Source organism: Misgurnus anguillicaudatus, chromosome 24 (genome assembly GCF_027580225.2).
Source record: "Misgurnus anguillicaudatus chromosome 24, ASM2758022v2, whole genome shotgun sequence".
NCBI lineage: Eukaryota > Metazoa > Chordata > Actinopteri > Cypriniformes > Cobitidae > Misgurnus > Misgurnus anguillicaudatus.
Window position 1 is genome coordinate 36,830,359 of NC_073360.2, and position 26,609 is coordinate 36,856,967.

Below are 26,609 nucleotides of genomic sequence, written 5' to 3' on the forward strand. Positions count from 1 at the left end.
CGGAGAACATTTATTATATGCGGTGCTCTTTTGAAAATGAACCGGATAACCATCATCAGGAAGAGTTTTCTCCGCAGCACCGGCATTATTGTATCTAGGCAGAAGAACGGGCTTTCACCGAAGCAGGTAGGGTAAAGATGGTTTCTTTATTCACAAATACATGTCAAACTAGAAGATATTTATATGTTGACTGAGCAGTCGGTTATGTAGATGTGTTTTTTCATTTGCTCCGGGCTCTTGGTGTTTTGAGTCTGTTTAAATGATGATAGCCTACTTTGTCAAGTCCTCAAACTTTAAACTTCGCAAGTCCTCAAACTTCGCTTAGATTTGGGGTTAGTGTATAATATTTGGTATAATATAATGTATGTAAGATCAAACAGTAATGAATTAATACTAACGACCGACTTGAAACTAAGGATTTGACTAGACTTCGCTCCGCATTCAGTTTTAACGCATTTTTTTCTGTAGGATATTTTTTAAGAAGAAATTATATATATATATATATATATATATATATATATATATATATATATATATATATATATATATATATATATATATATATATATATATATATATATTTATTTTTTACAATGTTTTCAACTTAAAAATACATACATATATATATACATACAGAATATAAGTTTAGCTTGTTGTGGATATTTCCTAATTATAAGCCTTCTGTGAAATTATGACAAAATGAAAAATACAAAACACGCATGTCTTAATTAACATAATTTAAATAAACGAATATTCGTTCTTTAAGAGCTTAAATATTCGAAAAATTAAATATTAAAAGTAATAGTAAATTACTGTTAATAGTAAGTTACTGGAAAATGCCCATCCCTAATCTTGACATTGCTAGAATCTTGTCTTTTTACATGTTGTACATTTATCTTAAAATAATTAATTTTGTACAAGAAAACAGCCCATATTAATCATTTATTAGTAGCCTATTGTAGTGTCTCGGGAGATCGTGCTCATTGTTACATTGAGGCTATACTGCACTGAAGCGGCAGATTAGGATATAAACCCAGAATTCAGCAAACGTCAAGAACAAGAAAACGGGAACAACACTCCGACCGAAACGCGGGATTTACATACACAGACCATGTTTAAATTTCGATGTGTCTGGCCCTGTTCACTTTGTCTAGTTTTAATAAGCTGCGGATTGAAGTGCTGGCTGCTCCCCGCGGTGCTGAAGACCCGCTCTCTGACGGAGTACTTGTGGCACATATGCACAGATATTTACGTGCAAAATTTGGAAAGCGCGGAGGAGTCGTTGGGTTAGTAAAATAACGAAATTATAGCTTTTAAATAGAAAAAAATATTTATGTAAAGAGATTAAAAAGTGCTTAAAAGTGCACAACTCTTCTTCAGTGGATTAAAGCTACGTTTCCCCCTTATGTGCAACCTATAGGAAAGAGACATTAGTTGGGATAGTAAAATAACAAAATTATAGATTTTAAGTACAGAATAGTATTTATGTAAAATATATATTAAAATAAAAAGTGCAAAACTCTTCTTAAGTGGAAGTAATAAAGTAAAATAACGAATAATAATTATATAATAAAGAAAAATTAAAATACCCCCCCCCACCTAACGATATCATCGTCCATCGCGATGGTTTACGTAACCATCGTCAACTGCCAATATATGGGGACATCGCCCAACCCTACTGGGGCGGTACCTTTTCAAAGACCTAAAAGATGCATATCGGTACCTCAAATGTACAAATCTGTACCAAAATGGCACATATTAGGACTTTTTTAAAGGTACCGTCCGATGACAACTTTAAACCGGAGTTGTATACATGCTTTGCCAAACGGACATCCATTGTATGTCCATTACTGTAAATATCATTTTTGTTTGTTTTAACAAATTGATGGACAAGTTCAAATGAATGTTAATCAACAAAACATGCATCCAATAAAAGCTTCATATGTTTTAAAGCCACAACAATCTTTAAAATATAAATGCTTTATTTAATTTGAACAGGTTTAACATTTAAATAGGTTTTATTATTTTTAAAAAAAATATTCTTTAAAAAATTATCACAAACTTCACAAGTCTCCAGAGAAAATATTAGTTTATTAATAACTCTGAAGTCAGCAAATATATGTACATTCTTCAGGGTCTATATTATAGTGTGCAATATTTCTCTCCCGTTCTCCCATAATGCTCCTAGAGAGTCATGGAAAGTCCGTATGCCTGCGTTGAGAAAATATTTCCCACGCACGCCATCATTCACTTAACCACGTATGCAATTCAACGCACCTGTCGTGTTTGTCGAATAAAAATAATTGAGCGATAAAAAAGGCTCAACCTCTATAGGACACGGACAGGCTGTTGGTCCTAAACCTCAAATCATACACTTCCTACAGGATGTGTGTTTGTGCACCACTGTTACACGCCTATAGTGTTCAAAGTGATCCTCAAATGTTGGATTGGTCCTCCGTTTATGGTCATTAGGGCAGTAAGGTAGTGAGTGTGGTCCAGTTCCCATCATCACGGAGATGGGCCTGTCCTTGATCGTCTGGATAAATGAGCTCCTCCATCGTCACGTAGGTTCCTGTCAGGAAGCCGATAAAGCCCAAGGCAGCGATGGAGAGATCTTTGAGGAGGAGAAAAGGAGGAGGGGGTTGGCTGGGGAACGCGATGAGCTCCACCAGGGGAGGGAAGACGAGCGCCAGCGCCGAGCTGCTCACTGCACCCACCAATGAGATCACAAGGTCTAACCGAGGTATCAGGACGGCTGTTACACCTGAGAGAGAGAGAGAATGAAAGATAAATGAGATGGAAATTATTCCTTTTTTAAATTATTTGAAGTTTGCTAATGCTAAACTCAAAGCCACTACGCAAACTCACAACCCTACAGTGTTGTGCATTTTTGCCAAGGCATTTCCATGCTGTTGCTAAGTGTGTTGCCAGGTCATTTCTATTCAGCTGTCTAGGGTTTGTGGATGCTTGCCAGGACATTTTTATCCAGTTTTAAAGGTGGTGTGTGTTGTTGCCAGGTCATTTCTATGCACTTCCTAAGTGTGTTGTGAGTGTTTGCCAGGGTATTTATATGCAGTTATTAAGTGTGTTGCAAGTGGTTGCCTGGTCATTTCTTTGCAGTTGCTAAGGTGTTGTGAGTGGTTGCCAGGGTGTTTCTGTGCAGTCGCTCAGGGTTTCTGTATGATTGCTAGGGCATTTTTATCCAATTGTTAAGGTGTTGTGAGTGGTTGCAAGGGCATTTCTATGCAGCTGTTTGTTTAGGGTTTGTAGGTGGTTGCCAAGTAATTTCTATAAAGTTGCTAAGGTTCTGTGATTGGTTGCCAGGGCATTTCTTTGTGACTGTTTAGGGTTTGTGTGTGAATAACAGTGCGATATAATGCCGTTTGTTAAGGTGCTGTGTAGTTCTATGCAGTTGCTAAGGTTTTGTCCATGGTTTCCAGGGCAGTGTTATATTGTTGCTGTGTTCAAAAGACACCCAAATTTACACCCAAATATCTAAAATATTTTTGTTTGTAAACATGGGTGTGTTCCTTCCAGCAATGCAGGTCAGTTTTTTCTTACACTAGGTAAAAAAGTACATCTGATTAATTAAAAGTAAATAATAAAATCACAGCTGTACTCAATAAACGCATACTTTAAGGTGTCATTAATTTCCAGTGTATTACTTGGATAAGGTTTAAATAACAACATTTCCAGCCTGATGTATTAGCTATAAATCAAGTCTTGCATGCTTCCCCACAATTCATCAAGCTATAGCATGCATATTCCCTCTCATGTAACTGGTTTAGTGGTTTATGGATAAGTGTAGGCAGAGAACCGGATGAAAGACTAAATCAAAAATCAATATAAATTTTTTTGCTGACGTGGATGATTAAAAGCTTGTCCTCAGCCAGAAAACAAAGCCTAAACAATGTTTATCCACACTCACGCAAAGCTTTCAATGGAAAGACTCCAAACCTTACCCACAACGTTTTATATAAAGCACAAACACACACACGCTGAGGCGGTACACATATGTTTAATTCATGAGACTCAAGTGTGAAGTGTCACACACCTGCTCTCCTCTTCGTCTCGCTCGCTTACTCGCTCTGGCAGAGTGAACCAGTATAACACACGACAAGTCTCACAAACATGCATGAACGCTTCAGTTTCTTCACCCTGTGTGCTGCTGCCACCCTCTGGATAAAAGGTTTGACATTTCAAACTAAATGTGTGAAGCAGAACGTGATGGGAAGACAAAATACAAACAGATCCCATGTCAAGTCCAAGTCCAGAAACAATGTTTTCACTTATGAAAAATAAGTATGGTTTTAATACATATGTATTAAATGTTTCCGCAGTAAAACTGTTGTTTTATAAATATCTTAATACACCAAAAAACATGGTTACTACTCTATTCAAAAATCCAAAACCTGTGAATTGTTATCACGAACAGAAATTTAAGTTCAATAGAAATCCTTCCCTACTACACACCTACCTTGCATCTACACAACACCAGATTTCCCCGAAATCACTCCGTATTTACAGACACATTTGTAATCAGCCTCGAATCTTAACCACCACATCATCTCTAACAAAGCGAAGGGTTTGACATCTTCATGTCACCCAATTACCCTTCAGAAGAAAAAAACTACTGAGGAAGGCTTCATAATAAATCACAGTCATGGGCCTCAGCATGGAGCTGCACGATAAGCCCCATCACGGAGCTCCGCGACAGGCCTCAATGGAAAGCTCACCAACAGGCTGGTCTCAGTAGGGCGTGCAAGTAATAACTCACAGAGCCTCAGGTAGAAGAAGATAAATGACCGGACACTGAATGAGTCCCTTAAGTCAGCCCAAGCTATCAAACACAATGAAGACATATATAGCAGCAAAAACACACTACAGAATAACACAAGATGCACACACATCGATATATATGAAACTCATACTAATCTATCACAGCATGTAGTTGGGTGATGGCCCTGGACCAGGAAACGAGAGATGGAGCGAAAGAGCCAAGAGAGAAATAAAGAGAGCGCAGATGAGTGACAGAATAAGAACTTCATTGTTAGAGAAGTGTGGGTACCTTCATTAGCCCTCTGTTCCTCCAGCCTCTTCTACAACTTTCTCGAAACTTTTTAGTATAATATGACAGATCTGCAAAATCTGCTTGATGTGTCGACTCTACATGATACTTTGAGACTGAATAAAGCATTCAAGGTATGGTGTTCCTGTAGTTCAGTTGGTAGAGCATTGCAATCGATTAAAGGGATAGTTCACCCAAAAATGAAAATTACTCCATGATTTACTCATCCCCAAACTATCAGAGATGTAAATGACTATGGTTGGTATGGCATGACCTGACTCTTCCAAGCTTTATACTTCTCGACTGGCTTGGAGTAATTTTCATTTTTGGGTTAACTTTTTCTATTAAGGAGCACCTATAGTCCGAGTCACGCTTATAAATTTCCTTTGGTGTGTAGGTGTGTATTAGTACATGTTAATGATATGCAAAAGGTACAAACCCTGAAGTAAACGATGACGCGAGTTATCGTCTCCAACATAAATCTCTTTTCTTGGACTACAACAAACACTTCTTGGTATTGGTGATGTAGACAAGACCGACATTATCATAATTCTTCCCGCTTGGACTCACAGCCTATAAGTTAACTCCTGTGAGTGAATCTTTCAAACATGGTAGGGATCGTCACATTTCCGGCTGATGTATTCAGACCAATCACAACGTACAGATTAGCTGGCCAATCAGGGACACATAGCTTTTCAAATCACTGCATTTTAGAAAGAGAGTGAAATCTGGAGCTACAAAAATGTACGGTACGTGGAAAATAATGTGTTTTTTAACCATAAACCACGCAAACACATTGTATTATACCTAATACACAAAATAACATTGTTAACAATAAAAAAGGTGCACTTTAATATACCCAGGGTGTGATTTGCTGGGGGGATGGGGGGATTTACCCCCTCTGGTCTTTATATTCCTGCCTCTGATGAATTCCCCCCCATTGTGATTAATGATCATCAAACAGCCTAAAATAAAAATAACATAATATAAATAAAAATGCTGCCACGCAATAGTGCAAACAATAATAATCCATTCCTGAATTTATTTATGTCAGCACTTCCACTCTTGTGGAAAAAGGTGACAGCACGTCATGATCCTTTATTAATCCATGCCCAGATTTTCTAAATGCTGGCAAGCACCAATAGTGTATTTCAGCACGAAAACAGACAGTTAATAAATGAAAAGGATTCCAAGCAGCATATTATCATCGTATTTTACAGGACCGCCACAAAACAAAAAACAAAACAAAAGAGCAGAAGCTACCGTCGTTAAGATCGATGGAAACTACCAGGATGACTCAGGAAAGCAAAAATCTGGTGAAAAGTTTGTCATCAAAGCAGATTATTTTCTAAGTCTGACGTCTTTTTTAAACATATTTTATTTCAACAGTTACAAGAAATAGCTTAATACACTATGGGGCGGTTTCACGGACAGGGCTCAAGTCTAGTTACTAGTCCCAGACTAAAATGCTGTTTTGAGCTGTCTTAGTTGAAAACAGCTTGCACTGACATATTTTGACATATATCAGTGCCATGTTTTGTCTCAAGATACACAACAGCTGTGTTTTTTTGTAAGGTATGTTTGTAAAAGCTACTTAAATGGGTGATTCTCGCGAAATTAGACTTATGAGGTGTCATGAAACACATTTGATAAAAAAGTAAATGCAAAGTAAGAGTATCAAAATAAGAAGCATACAGATACAAACATCTCTTCATGTACTATTTTGCACATGATTTAAAATGACATACAAACCAATTTTGTTGTTTTTTTACACATTAAAGAGGAAAATTATCATTACTGCAACGTGTCCATTACTGGATTTGGGTTCTTAGACATGGAAATATTTATAATTAAAATAATCTAAAAAAATAAAAAGCTTCAGTGCATGTTATACCATAAACATTTACAGTAAAGAAACATGTGGTATTTGGTGATTATTGGTAAATGAAGAGACTATAATAAGGAATATAAATGTGTCCAAGAAAAATTTTCTCATCCTCCGCAACAATTTTCAATCATTGTTTAAGCCCTCAAGGAACTAACATTTTCAAAAAAAATAAAAATTAGCGGAAGGGACATAATTGACTGTGACACTCAAGATGGCTACCAGGTAAGCAGTTCTCCAGATAAAAGTTGAAATTTTGTTTGTCATAGTACCTAGACAACTTTCTAGTTCTCATTAACGAAACATGAGCTTGTAAATGCATATATTTAATGTAATATCAAGTTGCGGTGATGATGATTTTTGATAATGATAATCTAAAAAATTTAAATAGTTCTATAGGAAATATTTTAAATCCTCTAAAAATAATGGTTAAAGTAAGTTCAGACCTTAATCTTATATGTGCAAAAAAAGGCTTCAAGGGCTTTTTAAAAAAATCTGATGCTGGACACCTTCTAAGTCTGGATTTCGTGAGGATCACCCAAATGTCCAATTATAATTATTCTAAACCCGGTACAGGAAACTGACCCTAAATAATCAAATTTCTGTGGCTCGTAATTTATTTACGTGAATAAAAATATTTGAAAAACATCCCCCAAATGTTTTTCAAACGTCTAACCAACTTTTAGTTTAATTAAAACTATTTACTTAAACCATAAGGGGCCATTTACACAACAACATAAATAGGATACGCGTTATACAATGTATTTAGTCATCTTTGCAGATCCATTTAAACAGCATTGCTGTCTTGACAGCATTGTCGTGTATATGTGAAATGTTTTAAAAATGGAAATGAAAAACCCTACCGTTTGTTACTACTAATCATGTAAATGTAGCCTGAAACTGATGACAGGCTTGTGTTCCTGGCCAAAAAATCTTTAAAATGCAAAACAATCATTGGGGATAAATGATTCTTCGGCACATCATTTACAAACTGACAAAAGTCTTCCACAGCGTTCTAACCAGACACGATGTCATATGATTCCACTGATAGTCATCAGTTTGTAAATACTGAATGAAAAAAAGAGGTGTGACATGATCCAATCAATCACAAAACCCAGCCAATCAGAACCGTTTTTCTCCATTTGTGCATCCTCTCAAACCTTGTCCTAACTAGATGCGACACAATATGTTTTGGCCATAGGCAATTTGTCTGTCCAAACCTAATGCGATTATAGGGCGTAGTGCCACGCAATCAATCACAAAACACAGCCAATAAGAACAGTTTTTTCTGTGAACCTTCTCGCACTGAAGCTGAAGAGCGCACGCACATAAATAAATGCATACCTCAGCATTTTATGGCTTTCCTTGCGCAACTTGAGGTATTTGTTATATATTTCTGCTTTTAATCGTCGAATCAGTCTCTCCTTATCCATGTTTGGTGATTAATATTCATATGGCGCACAACCTTTATTGAATGAGATCTCTGTGTAGGCGAAATAAAAAACGTTTCTAAAATAAAATTCACAGACGCTCTGGATTGCGTTGTAGCTGGTTAGGACAAATAAGATACCTTTTATAGCGTGTCACAGCATTGCGCGTCATCCAAAATCTTCCAAAAGCGTAAATGTAAACATTTTAAAGTCCCGCATACCTAGAAAAGTTGGACTATAGAAACTTTCGCATTTTTTGATAGACAGGCAATATTATAACCAGAATGATATAAATAGCTAGATCCCTAGACAGCTAAAACAATAGACAAAGCCTCCAATATACAGCTGGAACAATTGCTAGAACCGACAGATGCTTGATCTCCTTTCTTGCATTAGTAACTTTTTCGCAGTCTCGCACTATTTTTCTCAGTTTCAAAGTCAAAACACACTGTTCTTACTGACTCTGCTCTTACTCTTACCGTCTCATCCTCTCTCTCTCTATCGTAGTAACACTCATTCATACATGCATGAGTGACCGCGTTAAACAAATATTTTGTTTTAGGTCTATGGGTGGTTTGCGGTTCAGTAGCGGATTCGATTTATCCAAAGATAAAAAACATACATCAAAATAATCCAAAAACCTTCAGGTGTCCCATCCTTAATAGGATTCATCCATCATGAGGTAAAAACTCACCTCTCATCTCGAATGAATGCTAGATAAGGAGGAAAAGAAGATGGAAAGAAATGAGGTGTGTGTAGACTCACATGTGAGGCAGACAAGCAGCGCACGAAGACCGAGATCAACCGCCCGTCTCCAGGTCTTTCTGACCCGCTCGCACACGGGTGGAATCAGAATTTCAGCTGGCACGAAAAACTGCACCGCGTAACTCACGAACACACCGAATGAGTACAAGATCTTCACCAGCTGATTGGACCTGTAACATATACACAATGCACACATGAGTACTACAACAAAACTTTAAAAAGACTTTTAAACTGGAAGTAGCGATCAACTTTACTTGTTGTGATGCATTTCAGAGTGAAACCGAATATTACAAAATAAAAATAGTGGATGGGGCTTATTTTCTCCATTGTGCTTTGATTGGATATAAAAAAGGAGTCGTGTCATTCCTAAATGGAACTGGCAGCAGACTGACTATGGGTTCACACCACCACCGGCGAGAGCGGCAAAGTGGCCTGAAGTCATTCATTGTCATTGAGAGCCGGCGACGAGCTCTGGCGAGCAGCGGCACATCATGTATGGTGTGAAACGTTTGTGTCAACCAACAGGAAAGAAGAAACGTTCGGCGCCTGCCAACCGGAAGGCGGAAACGTTCGGCGCCTGCCAACCGGAAGGCGGAAACGTTCGGCGCCTGCCAACCGGAAGGCAGAAACGTTCGGCGCCTGCCAACCGGAAGGTGGAAGCGTTCGGCGCCTGCCAACCTGGAAGGCGGAAACGTTCGGCGCCTGCCAACCGGAAGGCAGAAACGTTCGGCGCCTGCCAACCTGGAAGGCGGAAACGTTCGGCGCCTGCCAACCGGAAGGCGGAAACGTTCGGCGCCTGCCAACCGGAAAATGAAACCCTCCGCTTGAGAGAATTACAGAGAATGCATTCAAGCGTCAGAGCATCCACTACACTTTTTCTACAGCGTCATTGGCAGAGCTTTTTTTGACGCCCTCACCGGTGGTGGTATGAACGCACAGTAACAGTTGGAGGGGGCGGAGTTAACAGATGCTCCCGCCCAAGCCATCTACTTTACAATAACTTTGTATTTGTTAACATTAGTAAATGCATTTGCAAGCATTAACTTCAATGAGAAATATATTTTTTATCATTTGTTAATCTTTGTTAATGTCAGTTAATGCCAATACAATTGTTCATGTTAGTTCATTGTGCATTAACTGATGTTAAAGCAACACTAAATAGTTTTTGCTCTTTGCTCCCCCTACATGTTGGAAGCGGAATTGTCCATTTCCAGTGTCATAAATAATTTAGCCTACTGCAGCAAAGCTGGCTCTGATTGGATTGTAGGTCTGCCGTAAAGCAAGTTTTTGTAGTTTTCACTCAAACTACAGGACCGCGACCCGACGATTGGAAACTCCTTTAGTGCGGTTTTGGCCGATAGAGGGCTGCAAAGCGAATGTGAACCTTGTTTCGAGTGGATGAACGACTGAAACTTTTTTGGAAACGTTATTTTCAGGTAAAAAAAAAACTATTTGGTGTTGCTTTAACAGTTACAACTTTTTATCAACAAATGCCCAAAATAACATTTTGCCAAAAAAGTTTCAGTCCTGTCACATACTGTAAAGCTACTCGTCAATTTATATCAACTTCCCAGCTGCTGAATTAATCCCGAGTTTAAGAGGCCAGTTGTTCCTGGCTCACTGGATGTCAAAAAGATTTAGGAAGAAAGTCTGTTACAAATAAAACTCTGATAAATGTTAACTGGGCAGGAGCTAAACTTCTGAACATCTGCTTTTTATTTCTCACTTATTTCATGTAGTTCGCAGTTGTGATCAATCACAAAGTCATTCCTGACAGTGACAGGTGAGAGACGATGCATCAAAGACTTCGATGCAGGATTTAATATCGCTTCCCAAAATTTAACTCCACTACGGCTGGAAGCTCTAATAAATAACCGCAATAAATAAATTAACTGATGTAAAACACTCATATTTAAAGGATGGGAGCTTTGCATTTTATTTTTGCGATTTTGCCTCATTTTATTTTTAGGCAGCAGATAGGAAAATGAGCTGGAAACAAGACAATTTAAATACAGCATGTGCACTAACCCAAGACTAAATTAAAAGGTTGGGCTCATGTACCCTGTTTGGCATCTTCCCGCCCCTAAACATTAAAACAAAAACCTGGGCCGTGTCAGATCACCACAGTTCATTGATGGGGTGAAGGAGAGATGCTGCAAAAAACTGTGACGGGACAGCGGTGAGGGACAGCCATGTACAGAGACCTCTGTGTGCTGATTGGTTGGATTACATGACCATGCTCCTCCCGAACTTAGTCAAATAAAATTCATGTCTGTGTGCGGTCATAGTTACCAAGAGCCGTGTGGAAGGTTAAGCGTGATGCTTCCTTTGATCTCATCTCCAAACCGAAGATACCCCATCGTCGCCAGGGTTACATACAAAACTATCATCACAGCCGTGCCAATGTTGAGAGCTTGCGGGAAGCGTTTTGGATCCTTCATTTGATTTTCTAAAGGAAGAACCTACACACCAAGAAAGAGAGATTTAATGCTTAAGAATTAGTGCTGGGAAAAGATTAATCGCGATTAATCACATACAAAATAAAAGTGATTTTTTTTGCATAATATATGTGTAGGTGCTGTGTGTAATTATTATGTATGTATTTAAGAAACATTTACATTTACGTGTGTGTGTGTGTGTGTGTGTATAAATTTATATATATATATATATATATATATATATATATATATATATATATATATATATATATATATATATATATATATATATATATATATATATATATATATATATATATATATATATATATATATATATATACATACAGTGGGGCAAAAAAGTATTTAGTCAGCTACCAATTGTTCAAGTTCTCACACCCAAAAAGATGAGAGAGGCCTGCAATTCCCGCCAAAGGCACACGTCAACCACGAGAGACAAAATGAGAAAAAAAAATCCAGAAAATCACATTGTCTGATTTTTTAAGAATTTATTTGTAAATTATGGTGAAAATAAGTATTTGGTCAATAACAAAAGTTTATGTCAATACTTTGTTATATACCCTTTGTTGGCAATGACAGAGATCAAACGTTTTCTGTAAGTCTCCACAAGGTTTTTACATATTGTTGCTGGTAGTTTGGCCCATTCCTCCATGCAGATCTCCTCTAGAGCAGTAATGTTTTAGGGCTGTCGCTGGGCAACTCAGATTTTCAACTCCCTCCAAAGATTTTCTATGGGGTTGAGATCTGGAGACTGGCTAGGCCACTCCAGGACCTTGAAATTATTCTTACCAAACCACTCCTTCTTTGCCCGGGCGGTATGTTTGGGATCACTGCCATACTGAAAGATCCAGCCACGTTTCATCTTCAATGCCCTTGCTGACGAAAGGAGGTTTTGAGTCAAAATCTCACGATACATGGCCCCATTCATTCTTTCCTTAACTCGGATCAGTTGTCCTGGTCCCTTTGCAAAAAAACAGACCCAAAGCATGAGGTTTCCACCCCCATGCTTCACAGTAGGTATGGTGTTCTTTGAATGCAACTCAGCATCTTTCTCCTCCAAACACAAGAAGTTGAGTTTCTACCTAAAAGTTATGTTTTGGTTTCATCTGACCATATGACATTCTCCCAATCTTCTTCTGGATCATCCAAATGCTCTCTAGCAAACTTCAGACGGGTCCGAACATGTACTGGCTTAAGCAGGTGGACACATCTGGCACTGCAGGAATTGAGTCCCTGGCTGCATAGTGTGTTACTGATGGTAGCCTTTGTTACTTTGGTCCCAGCTCTCTGCAGGTCATTCACTAGGTTCCCCCATGTGGTTCTGGGATTTTTGCTCACCATTCTGGTGATAATTTTTACCCTACGGGATGAGATCTTGCGTGGAGCCCCAGATCGAGGGACATTATCAGTGTTCTTGTATGTCTTTCATTTTCTAATAATTGCTCTCACAGTTGATTTCTGCTTACCTATTGCAGATTCAGTCTTCCCAGCCTGGTGCAGGTCTACAATTTTGTTTCTGGTGTCCTTTGACAGCTCTTTGGTCTTGGCCATAGTTGAGTTTGCATTCTGACTGTTTTAGGTTGTGGACAGGTGTCTTTTATACTGCTAACAAGTTCAAACAGGTGCCATTAATACAGGTAACAAGTGGAGGACAGAGGATCCTCTTAAAGAAAAAGTTACAGGTCTGTGAGAGAAAGAAATCTTGCTTTTTTGTTATTGACCAAATACTTATTTTCCACCATAAATTGCAAATAAATTCTTAAAAAATCAGACAATGTGATTTTCTGGATTTTTTTCCTCATTTTGTCTCTCATAGTTGAAGTGTACCTATGATGAAAATTACAGGCCTCTCTCATCTTTTTAAGTGGGAGAACTTGCACAATTGGTGGTTGACTAAATACTTTTTTGCCCCACTGTATATATATATATATATATATACACACACACACACACATATATATAAATTAAAATTTGTACACACACATATATTATGCAAAAAATCACTTTTATTTTGTATGTGATAAATCGCGATTAATCTTTGCCCAGCACTATAAAAAAATAAAGCAAAACTTAGTGAGATCTCCATGTTGACAGCATTTTACACAACAGTCTCCATTATATAAAAACTAGGGCTGCAACTAACGATTATAAGCGATTAATCGGGCGATTATTTTTTTGATTAATCGACTTATCGGATTAAAACATAAATATTACTCAATTAGATTTTTCACATACTATAGCTAAATAAGGCACTAAATTCACTACTTCAGAGTTTTACTAATATGATCGTTTTGATATTTTAAGCCTAAAATAAAAAAGTTTGTGCAGTTTATGAAAAGTAAAACATCACTGAATGTCAAAATATAAATAAACAAAACGAAGGGAGTCTTCAGGGATGTGCTGGGGAGGACATTTTGGCAAAGATATAAACTTATTTTAATCTTCAACTTCAGACCTTGATGAAAATGAACATTATTCATTACTAACAAAATAAATATGCCATGATTATGATATGAAAGTGTCATAATAAAGCAGACGCATGTCCGTGCTGTATGGCGGTGGTACAGGACCATGTGACATCACAGACCAACTAATTGATAATTAACTATCGATTAGTTGTTGCACCCCTACATAAAACACTCACCACTCCAATTCCCTCAAAAGCAAAGATGGCCGTTCCAAAGAAGAAAGGATATTTCCGCCACGTGGAAGCGTACGGCAGTTGTCTGGGATCGGTTAAGTCCTACAGAGAGAAAAGATGAAAAACAGACTACAATTTAAATAGACTACATTATAATTTCGCTCCATTTTTCACAATTGCCATCCAAACAATCAAGACGACAGAAAAAGTACATTAATCTGATAAATACTGCACATGGATATCACATTTTTGTGAGATGAATAAAGAAGTAAAGAACACACTTACATTAAGGATGTTTGTGAAGATCAGAAAGATGCTGACCGCCATGCACAGGTTGGCTATGGCGGAGAGAGCGGCCATGTTCCTCAGGTCTCTGATGAAGGTCAGGACGATGATGAACGGAAGGAGGAAGACCATATATAGCCGCAGGTCCAGCCCCATCACCATGGCGACAGAAGGTGGATCCGAAGAGATGGCGCCCTCCTCAGAGCTATTGGAGTATAACATCACAGTCTCCATGGATGTGTTTGAACTAGCACCTTCAATCACCTAGACAAAAAACACACAAGAAACTGATTGGTTGTTGTGTTTGGAGCAGAATTCTGATTGGCTGGTGTTTGCTGTACTTTACCTGTTTGATATTTTCTGCCAGGAACACAAAGTATACGCTACAGAAGCCCAGCTGAGTCAAAACCAGGAAGAAATTCACTAACTGTCTAGAAAGAAAAATGACAAACTATGATTATAACATAACCTTAATATCTAAATGATAATTTGGGTAACAATTGGTGGTAAAAAAAAAATCTTGTTTTTGAGGGTTTTTTTTATCCCAAATTCAAACATAATCTTAAATAGACACAGGGGAAAAAAAGAAAAAATCTCTATTAAAATGCAATGAAGTGGTTTTATAAATGGGAAAATAGTTTTGTGCAACATAATGAGCTGCTCGAATCAGATATATAGACACTATCATCGGGATCATAGGGCCCCCCAAAAAATGGCTAAATCAAAAATGTCTTATTGAAGTGATCTATTATTATTTATGCAGATTATGAAGCAAACATTTCCCAGTGAGACTCTTTAAGGATTCAGGTCATGAGGTCTCCACACATTATCCCGTGTCTGTGCATACTGATGAATATATTCAACATGCCCTCCTGCCACATACATAAACACGGGTGAGTGCTCCTGTCATGCCAATGAACTACATGATGGGATAGCTCACCTTCCAAAATGAGCACCTTTCCTCAGGCACTGGGACGAACTCATCTCCATAGCAACAGCGACTGTGTCACTATAACCGAGAGGAGGACGTTTAAACCTGTGAGAGTGAGAAAACAGGCAAATATTCCCCATGAGCAAAGGAGTCCAAAATGTTTTTACCAAGTAAAAAAACTAAAGGAAATAAAAAAAGACCACACAAAATGACAAATCTTCAGTGGCTTTCTTTTTCTTTTATAAACGCAAGTTTTCTTGCTTTTGTCGAGGGTTTGTTTAGAAACATTGTGAACATCATGAAACCTCTGAAGAGCGTGACTTGGTAATTTCATCTCAAAATCGAAAGAGAAAACATGTTTTTGCTTAAAAGGAGATTACTTTTAAGAAACATTGGGTGGGAAATGTGCTCAAATGTCTTGACAAAATAAAATTGTATTTGCCTTAAAGGCACAGTATATTATTTTCGGCACTAGAGGTCACTAAAAAACAGCGGCCGCAGCTTGATGACGCTGTGAAAAAGTGTGGAACGATGGGAGTTGTAGACTTCACTTAACTGTCAACAGGAATTGATCTGACAGGACTCATAAATCATGTTCATGGATGATGTAACATTGCACATACCCATCTATGGTTTCTATTGCAGAAAAAGCGAGGATAACCCAGACATGATGCAAAGGGTAAAAATTCAGAACTTTCTGGATTCAAACACTGTTGAATAAATTTCAAATAGTTACACTCTAAAAATGGCTGGGTTATTTTTGACCCATAATGGGTAAATATTGGACAGAACACAACAGAACATTGGGTATTTGTTAACCCAGCACGTGTTCTGTCCAATATTTACGGGTCATTGTGGGTCAAAAATAACCCAGACATTTTTAGAGTGTAGTACACCTGTGAACAAAATAAAACATATTGTCCCCAATATCCTGATGATTTCATTTTTATGGATATCCCTCTCAATAAACAATGTCATCTTATTTTTGAGTTCTAGACAATAGACCTTTTGCGAGTCGACATCACAGTTACGTCACGCGCCCAATGTGGTGGCAGAAAAACAGTGGAAATTAAACGAACAATATAACTCACTAGAAAATGTCTTGTTGTGCTGTTGAGTGTCGGAATAGGAATGCCAAAATAGATGACCTTCATTTTTATAGTATACCGTCGTCGAAGACACCATTTGAAGATAAATGTAGGTGTAGCAATAAGCCCTCAACCGGACAGACTAAACTGATGAAATCATTTGGAAATCTTTTAATAATTAGAATAGAAAATAATTATAGAAGATTTCCGGTGTTCTGTCGAAGTCTGATCCCTCTATGTGTCTCTTATAGCGTTTTCATTACGTTACGTTTATAATTTATTTAGAAAGATTAAAGATTTGAATGAGTTCATAATATCAGTAATATTACCATTTATTAAAGTTTTCATTTTTTTTTGTTTTCTATTACTTCTTTTTACATTCTATCTTAGCCTATGTCTTCTTCCTGTTTGTTCTAATTATGGTGTTAATAAATATAGAAATATAGCACACACACACACGCCCCTACCCCAATAGAATCTTGACCTTCATTTGATAGACCCGCCCCACACATACGCACCCCAGGGAACAATGTTGGTTAGTAGACACACCCCTTACTGCTGATTGGCTACAAGTGCGTTTTGGTACTCGGCCCGACTCCCTTTTCCAAAGGGTTTTTAAAAAATCATGCAGCCCGCCTTTAGGCTATGTGTGTATTTCACAGTGAGATGGACAGAATAGGCCAATTGTTATTAAAGGCGCTCTAAGCGAATCTATGTGATGTCACTTTTTGTTGATGTTTGAACTGTTTTCAAACAAATGGAGCGTAGCTAACTCCTCCCCCTCCCTTCCGTGCTTTCATGAACGCCCCCAACCCGCACCCCCAAATCCTTCTTGTCGTTTATTGGCTGGAACACTTTGTTATGTTTCGTGGTGCTAGGTTTGGCCACTGTGTTGTTATTGCTGTTTGTGGAGCCTGGGCTGTCTACAGAGATCGCCTTTTTTACAGTTTGATCAGCGGACAGGCAGTAAGCAGATAGTGAGGAGATGTTTTTGTATTAATTTATGTATTAATTTGTCCAAGTTGAGGCAAAAACACAGCAAAATAAAAAAAAAACGGTGGTGTATACATCAGGTGTTAAATGTTATCTTTATATATTTTTACATGCTTTATATACTGTAGACCTCTACTGCTTATATGTACTCATTTACATGGGGATGAATATGCCCACACACAAACACACACACACACACACACACGCGAGTGATGCACTATCCTCCTGTTTTCTTCAGTCAGACCTGAGGGAGTGTCCTTTGATCGTGTTTGAAGAGGCAATGAATGCAGCTCATTTTAAAGTGTGAACTCGCATACAAATTCCCAGATGAGAAACTACTGCGTTCAGAATACAGAATGTGTGCTCAAACTGACAAACAAACCAAAATTTTGGCTGCAAAAGTTTATCAGATTTTTTTAATTGCACATTTCATTCTAAACCATATGCATAACAAGATCAGTTTTCCAAGCTTCCCATCAGGAATAGTCCTCTCATCTGAAGAATATTTCAAATGCCACACATGGTTATGAGTCCCTTTCTTCAGGGAACATGTTCAAAGTCTGTCTGCGACAGTCTGTACATTTGCTTTGCTGTCTTTGAAATGAGCCGGGTAGGAAGGTGGCTTCAGAATTCCAGATTTGTTTCAAAGAGAGCAAAATTTCTCCTCCATGTGGCTACAGTCATTTGAAACTTGAGTAACATTCATTTAAAATACAAACCAACTCCAAGCGTAAAATGAGAGCAGACGTTGTTACGTTTTTATTTGACACCGTAAACTGTGTCAGGGTTTTACACTAACGAAATTATTTCACAAAAAAACACTTAAAGCCACATTCATGCCTCTTTAACTCTTTCCCCGCCATTGATGAGTTATCGAGTCAATTAAGAGAAAACGCTTCCCTGCCAATGACAAGTTTTTGTGGCAATCCATATTTCCACTATTATCCACTAGGTGGTGCTCTTACCCAACTTATAAAACACTGAAGCATCCACTGATCCAAAAACAGGGAAAACTGTGTATGTTTTTATCCTCGTTCTGAATCTAATCTCTAACAAAAGTCTTTTACAAAATTGCAATTATGTCAGTTTTGTGCTCAAAATTTTTTAAGAAACCTACCCATATTTGATTGGTGATAAAAAGAAAAAAGGGTCTGTTGTTTCATTTGATATTTTTTATGATTAAATATTTAATTTCCTGGAAGGCATAAAACTTTTGTGAAAATCATAAAAAAGCTAGTGCTGACTGGCAACTTTTTAAAAAAATGCTGGTAGGGAATAGGGCTGTCACAATGATTCAATAATAGTCTCATCGCAATGATTTCAGATCACCGCAATGATTGCACATCTCTCTAAAAAACACAAGGGGGAGCTGCAGCCAATTTTTTTTTTTGCAACCACTACAGACATGTGGTCCAGTACTAATATGACCTTGGTAGGATTGGCTACTATTTAAGGCCTGTTCTGGAATAGTCAGTTTACTTTGATTGCATTTTTATTTTCAGTTATTTTTCAGAAACTTTATTGTGTTTATTTCTCAGGAATTAATCAGGAATTTTTAAAATATATATTTATTAAATAATTACTTTTAAATATTTGTTATGTGAATTAATATTTACTGCCAGGTAAACCTTGCAAAATATTTCATTTAAATAATTGCAACAATGTGTAAAAAAATTCATGAACAAAAATTTGTATGAGAATTAAATGTCAAAGCAATAAAACAGACAATTAATCATCAAAACATTAAAACAGACAACAAATTGTCATAACAGTCACAATTTATTAGGCAATTTACCGTCAGCCAAATTTCATAATCGTGACAGCCCTGGCAGGGAAAGAGTTAATGTTTTATTAACCAACTAGATACCCTTGTGGAAAATGTTAGGATTTAAACCTCTACATTCATGTTTGCTACCTGCACTTTTACATGCATCACATCAGGGCTGTGTGTATTTACTAAACAACTGAAACGTGATTGGCTGAGGAGATTGCCCCAGCTCGCTATTCGTTAAATCTTACCGTTCGCTGAGCTGATGGCTGCAAGTGACCAGGATGTGCATGCAGTGAACACAAACCACACCCATCAACACCAGACTAACCGGACCGAGCTTGAAAAAAAGAAATACAGACAGAAATAATGTCAAATCTGCAGGTTTTTTTACACTCAATGTTACATTAATCTTTTCAGACGTGTAAACGCCACATAATTCACGTGCAAGAGTTTTTGTTTGTTTCTAAAGCAATACTCTCTCACCGTGACCTTTGCTTACAAATGAGGGCTTTATCACAGCTCAAGAGTGAACACAATTAAAGTTTGTTAGCCTGGCACACTTACAAACCAAATAACAATTACCCTGTTAGCACACAATACAGCATATATAAACATACAGCATACAAACTAAACATACAGAGCAAACATTTATTCATCAACCAGTCTGACTTATTTACAGACCTGTTAAGGAATATGGGAAACTGTTCTAATAACAAAATGTTAGATTTGTTTTTTTTTTTAGAAAGATAAGTTTACACTGTAAAAAATATTTGTTGGTTCAATTTTCAGTTCATTTCAATTTATATAGCTCGTTTCACAATTGTTTCATTGTTTCAAAGCAGCTTTACATTAATAGATGCAGGAGAAAAAACAGAACAATCGTAAACATAAGCAGAATACAGCGGTTAATATTAACCGCTCTAGCGAGCATAGTAATAATGTAACGTATATGAGAGGCTGCTAAGGTAAGCAAATGTCAGCAGACGCCCCATGGGTTGAAAAAACCCTAGGAGAAAAAAAACCTTGGGAGAGAGCCAGACATAGCTGATTCTATAGCTGGTTTAAAAGTAAGTTACCTTGGTTGCCTTAAAATTTGTAAGTTTATTTAACTTTTAAAAATTGTGTAAAAAATATTTCGCTGAATTTTAAAGGAACATGCCCACATTTTGGGATTTTAGCTTATTCACGGTATCCCCAAGAGTTAGATAAGTCCATACATACCTTTCTCATCTCTGTGCGTGCTGTTGCTCTGTCTGACGCAGCCCCCGCTAGCTTAGCTTAGCATAAAGACTGGAAGTGAATGGCTCCAGCTATCATACTGCTCCCAATAAGTGACAAAATAACGCAAACATTTTCCTATTTATGTGTTGTGATTTGTATAGTCAAATAACAAGGTCATATGAGATACAGCCATCTTTTACAGTATACATACTGGGAACTATATTCTCAGAAGGCGAAGCACTGCTACTGGGCGGAGTGATTTGCTCACAGCACCCGAGAAGCCCCGTGGTCAGGAGCAGAGAGTTCGGTCAGAGTTGTGCAAATCACTCCGGCCCCCATCACTTATTGGGAGCAGTTTGCTAGCTGGAGCCATTCACTTTCAGTCTTTGTGCTAAGCTAAGCTAGCCGGGGCTGCGTCAGACAGAGTTACAGGACACACGGAAATGAGAAATGTATGTATAGACTTATCTAACTCTGGGGGATATGATGAATAAGCTAAATTCCCAAAATGTGGGCGTGTTCCTTTAAGGCAACCAAGTAACTTACTTTTGATATTTGAACCAACTTTATTTTACAATAAAAGGCATATAGTATTTAACATTTAATAGTCTTATATTAAAAAGTTGCTTGAGGTACTTATACTTAAAATACCTCAGTGGCCTTTGTTTTGCTTCAAAATGCACACAAGTAATGTTTTAGTAAGGCATATTTGTTAAAATATGGTTATATTTGGTTATATTTCCCAATTAAACTAAGGCCAAGTCCTTTAAGGGGAAAACCCCCTTAAACCTACCTCAAGAAGCCTACCTAGTTTTCATATTACATAGTGATATTACGCACTGCCCGAAAATAGTCCCCTGCCATTGAAAGTTACTAAGGGGACTATTTTCGGCTGCTGCGTAATATCATTGCACCTCCTGCAGTCATGTTACAGCAGCAAAGTCCTTGATTATTACGCCAGAATGAGAGTATGGTCCTAGCCAGATCTGCCTAGAAAATCGCAACTTTAAATTTTCTATGTAACTACAGAAGAGTCAAGTTTTAAATAGGAAAAATATCCAAACTCTTATTTTTAATGGTCTTATCAGTTTCAATGGATTGTGCTAAGCTATGCTAAAAGTTCTAGCGACAGACCCGGAGATCAGCTGAATGTATTCCAAAAAGGTAAAAATCAAATATTTAACTCTAGGGTAGCTGGAAAATGAGAATATTTTCAAAAAAGTGGAGTGTCCCTTTAAGATGTTACGCACCACTATGCCAGCATTCTTCACTGCTAAGGGAAGACCGAGCAGCCCAGTGCCGATATTCCCCTTTAGAAGATGCAGCAAAGTCTGAGTAAACGTGAAGAACAAAGAAACAAATGATTAGAAAGCAAGAGAATTTGAGTTGATAAATGTGATGTTTTTAAGGCAGATATTTTAATATGTAGCACTTTATCTGAATCACTCTGTTTGCATTTGTTGCACCAAAGTTATATATTGACAAAGTATAAGTCAACAAAATGCCATAAATATAAAACTTCGCACTCCACAAATGGCATTTTTCATCAGAAAGAAAACTGAACTGACATGTTATTTTACAGTCAATACATCAGTTGTGGTCAGATACTCAAACGCTGTCTTTGTGCAGCTCAAGGTTTTATTAACACTTCTCTATCAACGTTTACAACACTTTTATGTTTTTTATTCCAGGGTCACTTGTAGTATTAAATGTACCTTATCTTCGGTCAAAACAAAACTACTCAATGCTTTTGCTGTCTTGACTGTTTGTATTTATCGATCTGTAGAAGAATGCGTATGTGTGCAGGCTTGCACTGTTTCTTTACAAAGTAACATCGCCATCTAGTGGCCTTGCACGCGTAATACAGCGTATTTAGTCATCCTTGCAGATCTGTGTAAAAGCTAATCTTTTTGACAGCATAGTTGTGTGCATGTGAACATTTTCATACTGCTAAGGCAATAGGAAAAACTTTTCACTGTCGTATAAACACAGCCTTGAATGTAGAAAGGTTGCTCAGTTATGTGCTCAGTAATGGCCAGGAATTGGTGAGGAGGTTGCAAAGTGGGGATTTTCATCAGTAAAAAGTATCAGTGAAGTATTGGTAGCTTCATTTATTTTCTATGAATGTGAGAAATTTGGTCTAAAAGAGACGCAAGCGAGACTCACGTGATGCCTTGTGACTTTTGCTTGTGATCGTCATCTTCGTCCTCTTCCTCACTGCCTGCCTCCTCCATCAGAGGGGTCATGAGCTCCATATCTGCTCAATGTCATATTTGAAATAAAATGAATTATCAACTCAAAGCTCAAATGGCTAGAAATACATCAGCAAGATCTAATTTTAAATCAGATTAATGGCCTCAATAAAATGGCCCCAATTCAAGTATTAAATATAGGTCTGCCAAAAAAGTGTCGACTGATGCTTCATAAAAAGACCTGAACAACCCAAATTAGTCTCTGAGGTGTGCCGTGTGCGTACCGTATTTGTTTTATAACACATCCAAGGATTAAAATAAGGCCAGTCAACATTAAAAAAGAGATAATGACTATCTAAATTTAATAGAAATCTACCTCCAAATAGCTCTTTGATGTCTGACCTTAGGGACTGAGCATCTTCTGTAAACAGTGTTTTCAACCCATACTTTTTTTATGTGAAATTTAACATACTATTTAATGAGGGGAAAATAATGTTTCTTCATCAGGGACCGAATGCATCATGAAATTGTGTCTCTGAATAGGGCAGTTGTTTCAGAAGTTTGGTAATACACAAGACAAAAATTTGCTATAGGCTGAAGAATATCCTTAAAGCTCAAAAAAGTACTTCTGTCGTACCACGGTAAAGATATGAGAGAGAGAGAGAGAGAGAGAGAGAGAGAGAGAGAGAGAGAGAGAAAGAGAGAGAGAGAGAGAGAGAGAGAGAGAGATTCAGTGTTGTAATGCTGGATTAAAGCAGACATTATTACTGTACCTAGTTGTTCAGGTGAGGTCATGTCTGGTTATCTTACGGGTGTGTCGCACTCTGATGAGTTGGCACTCCAGGATTAGCTGTCGAATGCAAGACGACATTCATTACAACACGGCACAAGACAAACAGGAAACAAAATCCGTTTACCAATGTTGCACATAAATGCAGCTTTATAAAATGAAGAAGTATAGACACACTTAGTCACACTTTCAGTTCAAAATGAAAGTATGTGAAATATGCAGCAGCCTATCAAAACAACATATTTTGGATTCTTTAACATAAACATCCTTTGTGTGAATTACGGCTCTGAACATTGTGGTCAGTCTTTCTTCATGATGTGCATCTTGAGATAAGGCCCCAATAAAAAGGCCCCCCCCCCTGGACACCTGTTGGTTGCTACCCTTCACTATCCAGTGCAAACAAAACAAAAAAAATGTGAAAGATTGCAAAGACATTCAAATGTAGCCCAAGAAATACCTAAAAAATTCATACAATAAGAAATATAGGCTCAGTGTGTGCAAACGTTTGACTGCTGATGTGCATAAGTGAACGTGGTATATACTTTATTGAATGCATTATAAAAAACGTAATACAAAAACGTATTATTAAACATTACACTAATGAATGATACTATGTAACAGCAACGTAAGCATAATACGTAAGCAAAGCAGCTTTACAGAAAGAGCAGTAGAGGCATACGAAAAAACAGTATTAAAAAGAATAATTGAATGATAGAAAACAGAAAAAATATATATATAACAATTAACACAATAAACGACATGAAATATGTATAAATGAACAAACACGTACTTTCATAACGTAGCAAAAGTAACTGTAAAAACTGTTGTCTGTGGGATTGTCGACATCGGGCTGCTATAACAACTACCGTGTTATTCAGCGTATGTGTATCGAATCTTCAGTAAGTTTAATTCGACCACAATATAAACAAAATAAAGTGATGATGTGGATGTGTTTACCGCACGAGCGCATAAATCATAGCCGCTCCTCCGGTTCTCTATGTGCGACCATCACCGGGCGCGTGCTGGAGCAAATATCCGCCACAAACAACCCGCACGCTCAGGAACCGAGTTTATAACGATGACATTCCATTAGAAAAGATCCACGTGAGTATAAAAGTGAGTCCGTGTCTAAATTCAAACCGGATCACAGCAGAAAATGGTTAATACATACACGGAGAACATCATCTCTGATTCACGCCGTATAATATGAGAAGAACGTCACCGCCTTCATGACGGAGCGGCTCTTAAAGGGACCGCGACACTCAAAATAGCCATTGCCTCGAGCTAATTTTTCACAAAAGAAACTGTACTGTAGCCTACATATATATCTCGCATATGTCAGCACACACATCTAACTGTTTAAATAAGGCTTTTAGTGTAGTTTGTTTATGTAAGTGCATTTGCCTAAAACCATTTAAATACCCAATTAAATCAAAGGTGGAGTTTTGTGGAATTTTGTGTTAGTTAGGTCCATTTTAAAAAATATTAATAACTCGTCATCCCGCAATTCACAGAGTTTTGTCCAATAAAATGGTTTCTAGAATTAGCGTCTCCAATTGACAAGTAAGTTAGGTTAACTTGCCTGGGTATTTATAATAGGGTAAAAATTGTATATCTTGTCCAAACACAGACATCATAAAACAAGACATATCAAATAAATTAAAGAGATAGTTCACCCAGACGTTTAAAATATTAAAGGGATATGTAAGGTAAAAATTAAAGTCACACAAATTGTCTGACTAACACACTTTCACAATTTTTTCAATTTTTTTTTCATTAAAGAAATAGTTAATGTTCATCCCCCCCAAAAAAAGAAAATTTCCCCCGTCATGTACTTCCATAGTAGGAAAAAAGAATACTATAGAAGTAAATGGGGTCCACAAATGGCTTGGTTACAAACATTTCTCAAAATATTTTTCTTTGTGTTCATCAGAACAGCAAAATGTATACAGCTTTGTAACACAATAAGACTAAGAGTGAATTTTCTTTAAGTGTGTGAAAGTGTGTTAGTCAGACAATTTGTGTGACTTTAATTTTTACCTTACATATCCCCTTAATATTTTAAACCTCTCTTATAAAGGAATAATGGAAATAAAGTAGGAATTAAGACTAATTTTACCAAATGGTTTTGTGTGGTGTGTATAAAGTGAAGACTAGACAAGTTATGTCCATTAGAGGGCGCTAAATAACCTCATTTTGTGCAGCTTTGCTTTTATACTAAAGTTGTCAGGTTTTGATGCAAATTTACTCGTCTTCTAAACAGCAGATTTGCCTACAGTTTTGTGTAAGGTAATGTACCATGTCTGTAAATGCTGCTTGTGAGCAGGATAAGGGCACAGCATTCAACATGATTTTACTAATGAGGTTGTTCCAGGATCATTAGTAATGTTGGTCCTGGAACAATTCTATAAACCAATCAGATTTCAGAATTAGGTTTATGAGTCAATGTTGGGTATAGGATTGGGCTTGTGTACCATTCTGATCAACTTTATCAAGCAGTTCCCCGACAGGGTATGGATTAAAGCCCCCTATCCTAGAAAATGCTATGTGTTTATATCAGAAAATGAGTCGCCATTGTGTGTGCAGAAACATCCTGAAATTATACAAATCCATCTATTCTTATTTGTATAATCTCCTTTAAACCGCAGCAGTCACACAAAACGATCTGTTGGGGATTCGCCATCAATGTGATGTCACATTGATTACACCACACCCATGACCACTCACAGACTGTGCCTTATGAGCGTGTAGTTCAATCTACTGCCAGAGACACACGTTTTGATGTAGTCCAAAGTACACGTGTAAGCCCTCTACCCCCTACTTTGCATAAGGGGAGGGGAACAGAAACTTTCTTTGCATTTAAAGAGACACACACACACAAAAAGCACATTTTTCATTTTTTTGTTAAAGTGTACCTATTCCATTGCTAAAAACGTTATTTTGTGTATTTCGTGTAATACAGTGTGTTCGGGTGGTTTATGGTTAAAAAACACTTTATTTTCCACAAACCTTACATTTTTGATGCTCCAGATGTCACTCTCTTCCTGAAACGCACTGATTTATGTACAAAACTCATCGATGTCCCTGATT

General features: G+C 37.4%; 1 protein-coding gene across 3 annotated transcripts; it reads right to left on the minus strand.

Moving 5' to 3' along the window:
• Nucleotides 1–2,072: 2,072 nt before the first annotated feature.
• slc36a4 (solute carrier family 36 member 4) lies at nt 2,073–24,759 on the minus strand. 3 transcript variants are annotated; one of them, XM_073863450.1, is made up of 12 exons: nt 24,691–24,759; nt 23,503–23,579; nt 22,702–22,794; nt 21,788–21,876; nt 19,565–19,653; nt 15,474–15,569; nt 14,880–14,964; nt 14,534–14,797; nt 14,252–14,350; nt 11,441–11,610; nt 9,149–9,318; nt 2,073–2,764 (listed from the first exon to the last, which is right to left on the minus strand). In XM_073863450.1, the coding sequence occupies exons 2-12, from the start codon at nt 23,522–23,524 to the stop codon at nt 2,469–2,471; spliced, it is 1,473 nt and encodes a 490-aa protein (XP_073719551.1). In that variant the 5' UTR covers nt 23,525–23,579; nt 24,691–24,759; the 3' UTR covers nt 2,073–2,468. The 3 variants fall into 3 exon arrangements, with proteins under 3 accessions (XP_073719551.1, XP_073719549.1, XP_073719550.1); XM_073863448.1 differs by having other exon boundaries at nt 24,477–24,742; XM_073863449.1 differs by lacking the exon at nt 24,691–24,759 and adding an exon at nt 24,310–24,468.
• Between the last annotated feature and the right edge of the window lie 1,850 nt (nt 24,760–26,609).

Excerpts from the sequence above, each read along its gene's own strand:
- slc36a4 (XM_073863450.1), bottom strand. The coding sequence starts at position 23,524 with ATGACCTCACCTGAACAACTAG. Across the intron at positions 21,877-22,701 it reads AAAGTCACAAGGCATCACGT|TTACTCAGACTTTGCTGCAT; the intron begins GAGTCTCGCTTG and ends TGTTCTTCACGT. Across the intron at positions 14,351-14,533 it reads TCTTCACAAACATCCTTAAT|GACTTAACCGATCCCAGACA; the intron begins GTAAGTGTGTTC and ends TTCTCTCTGTAG.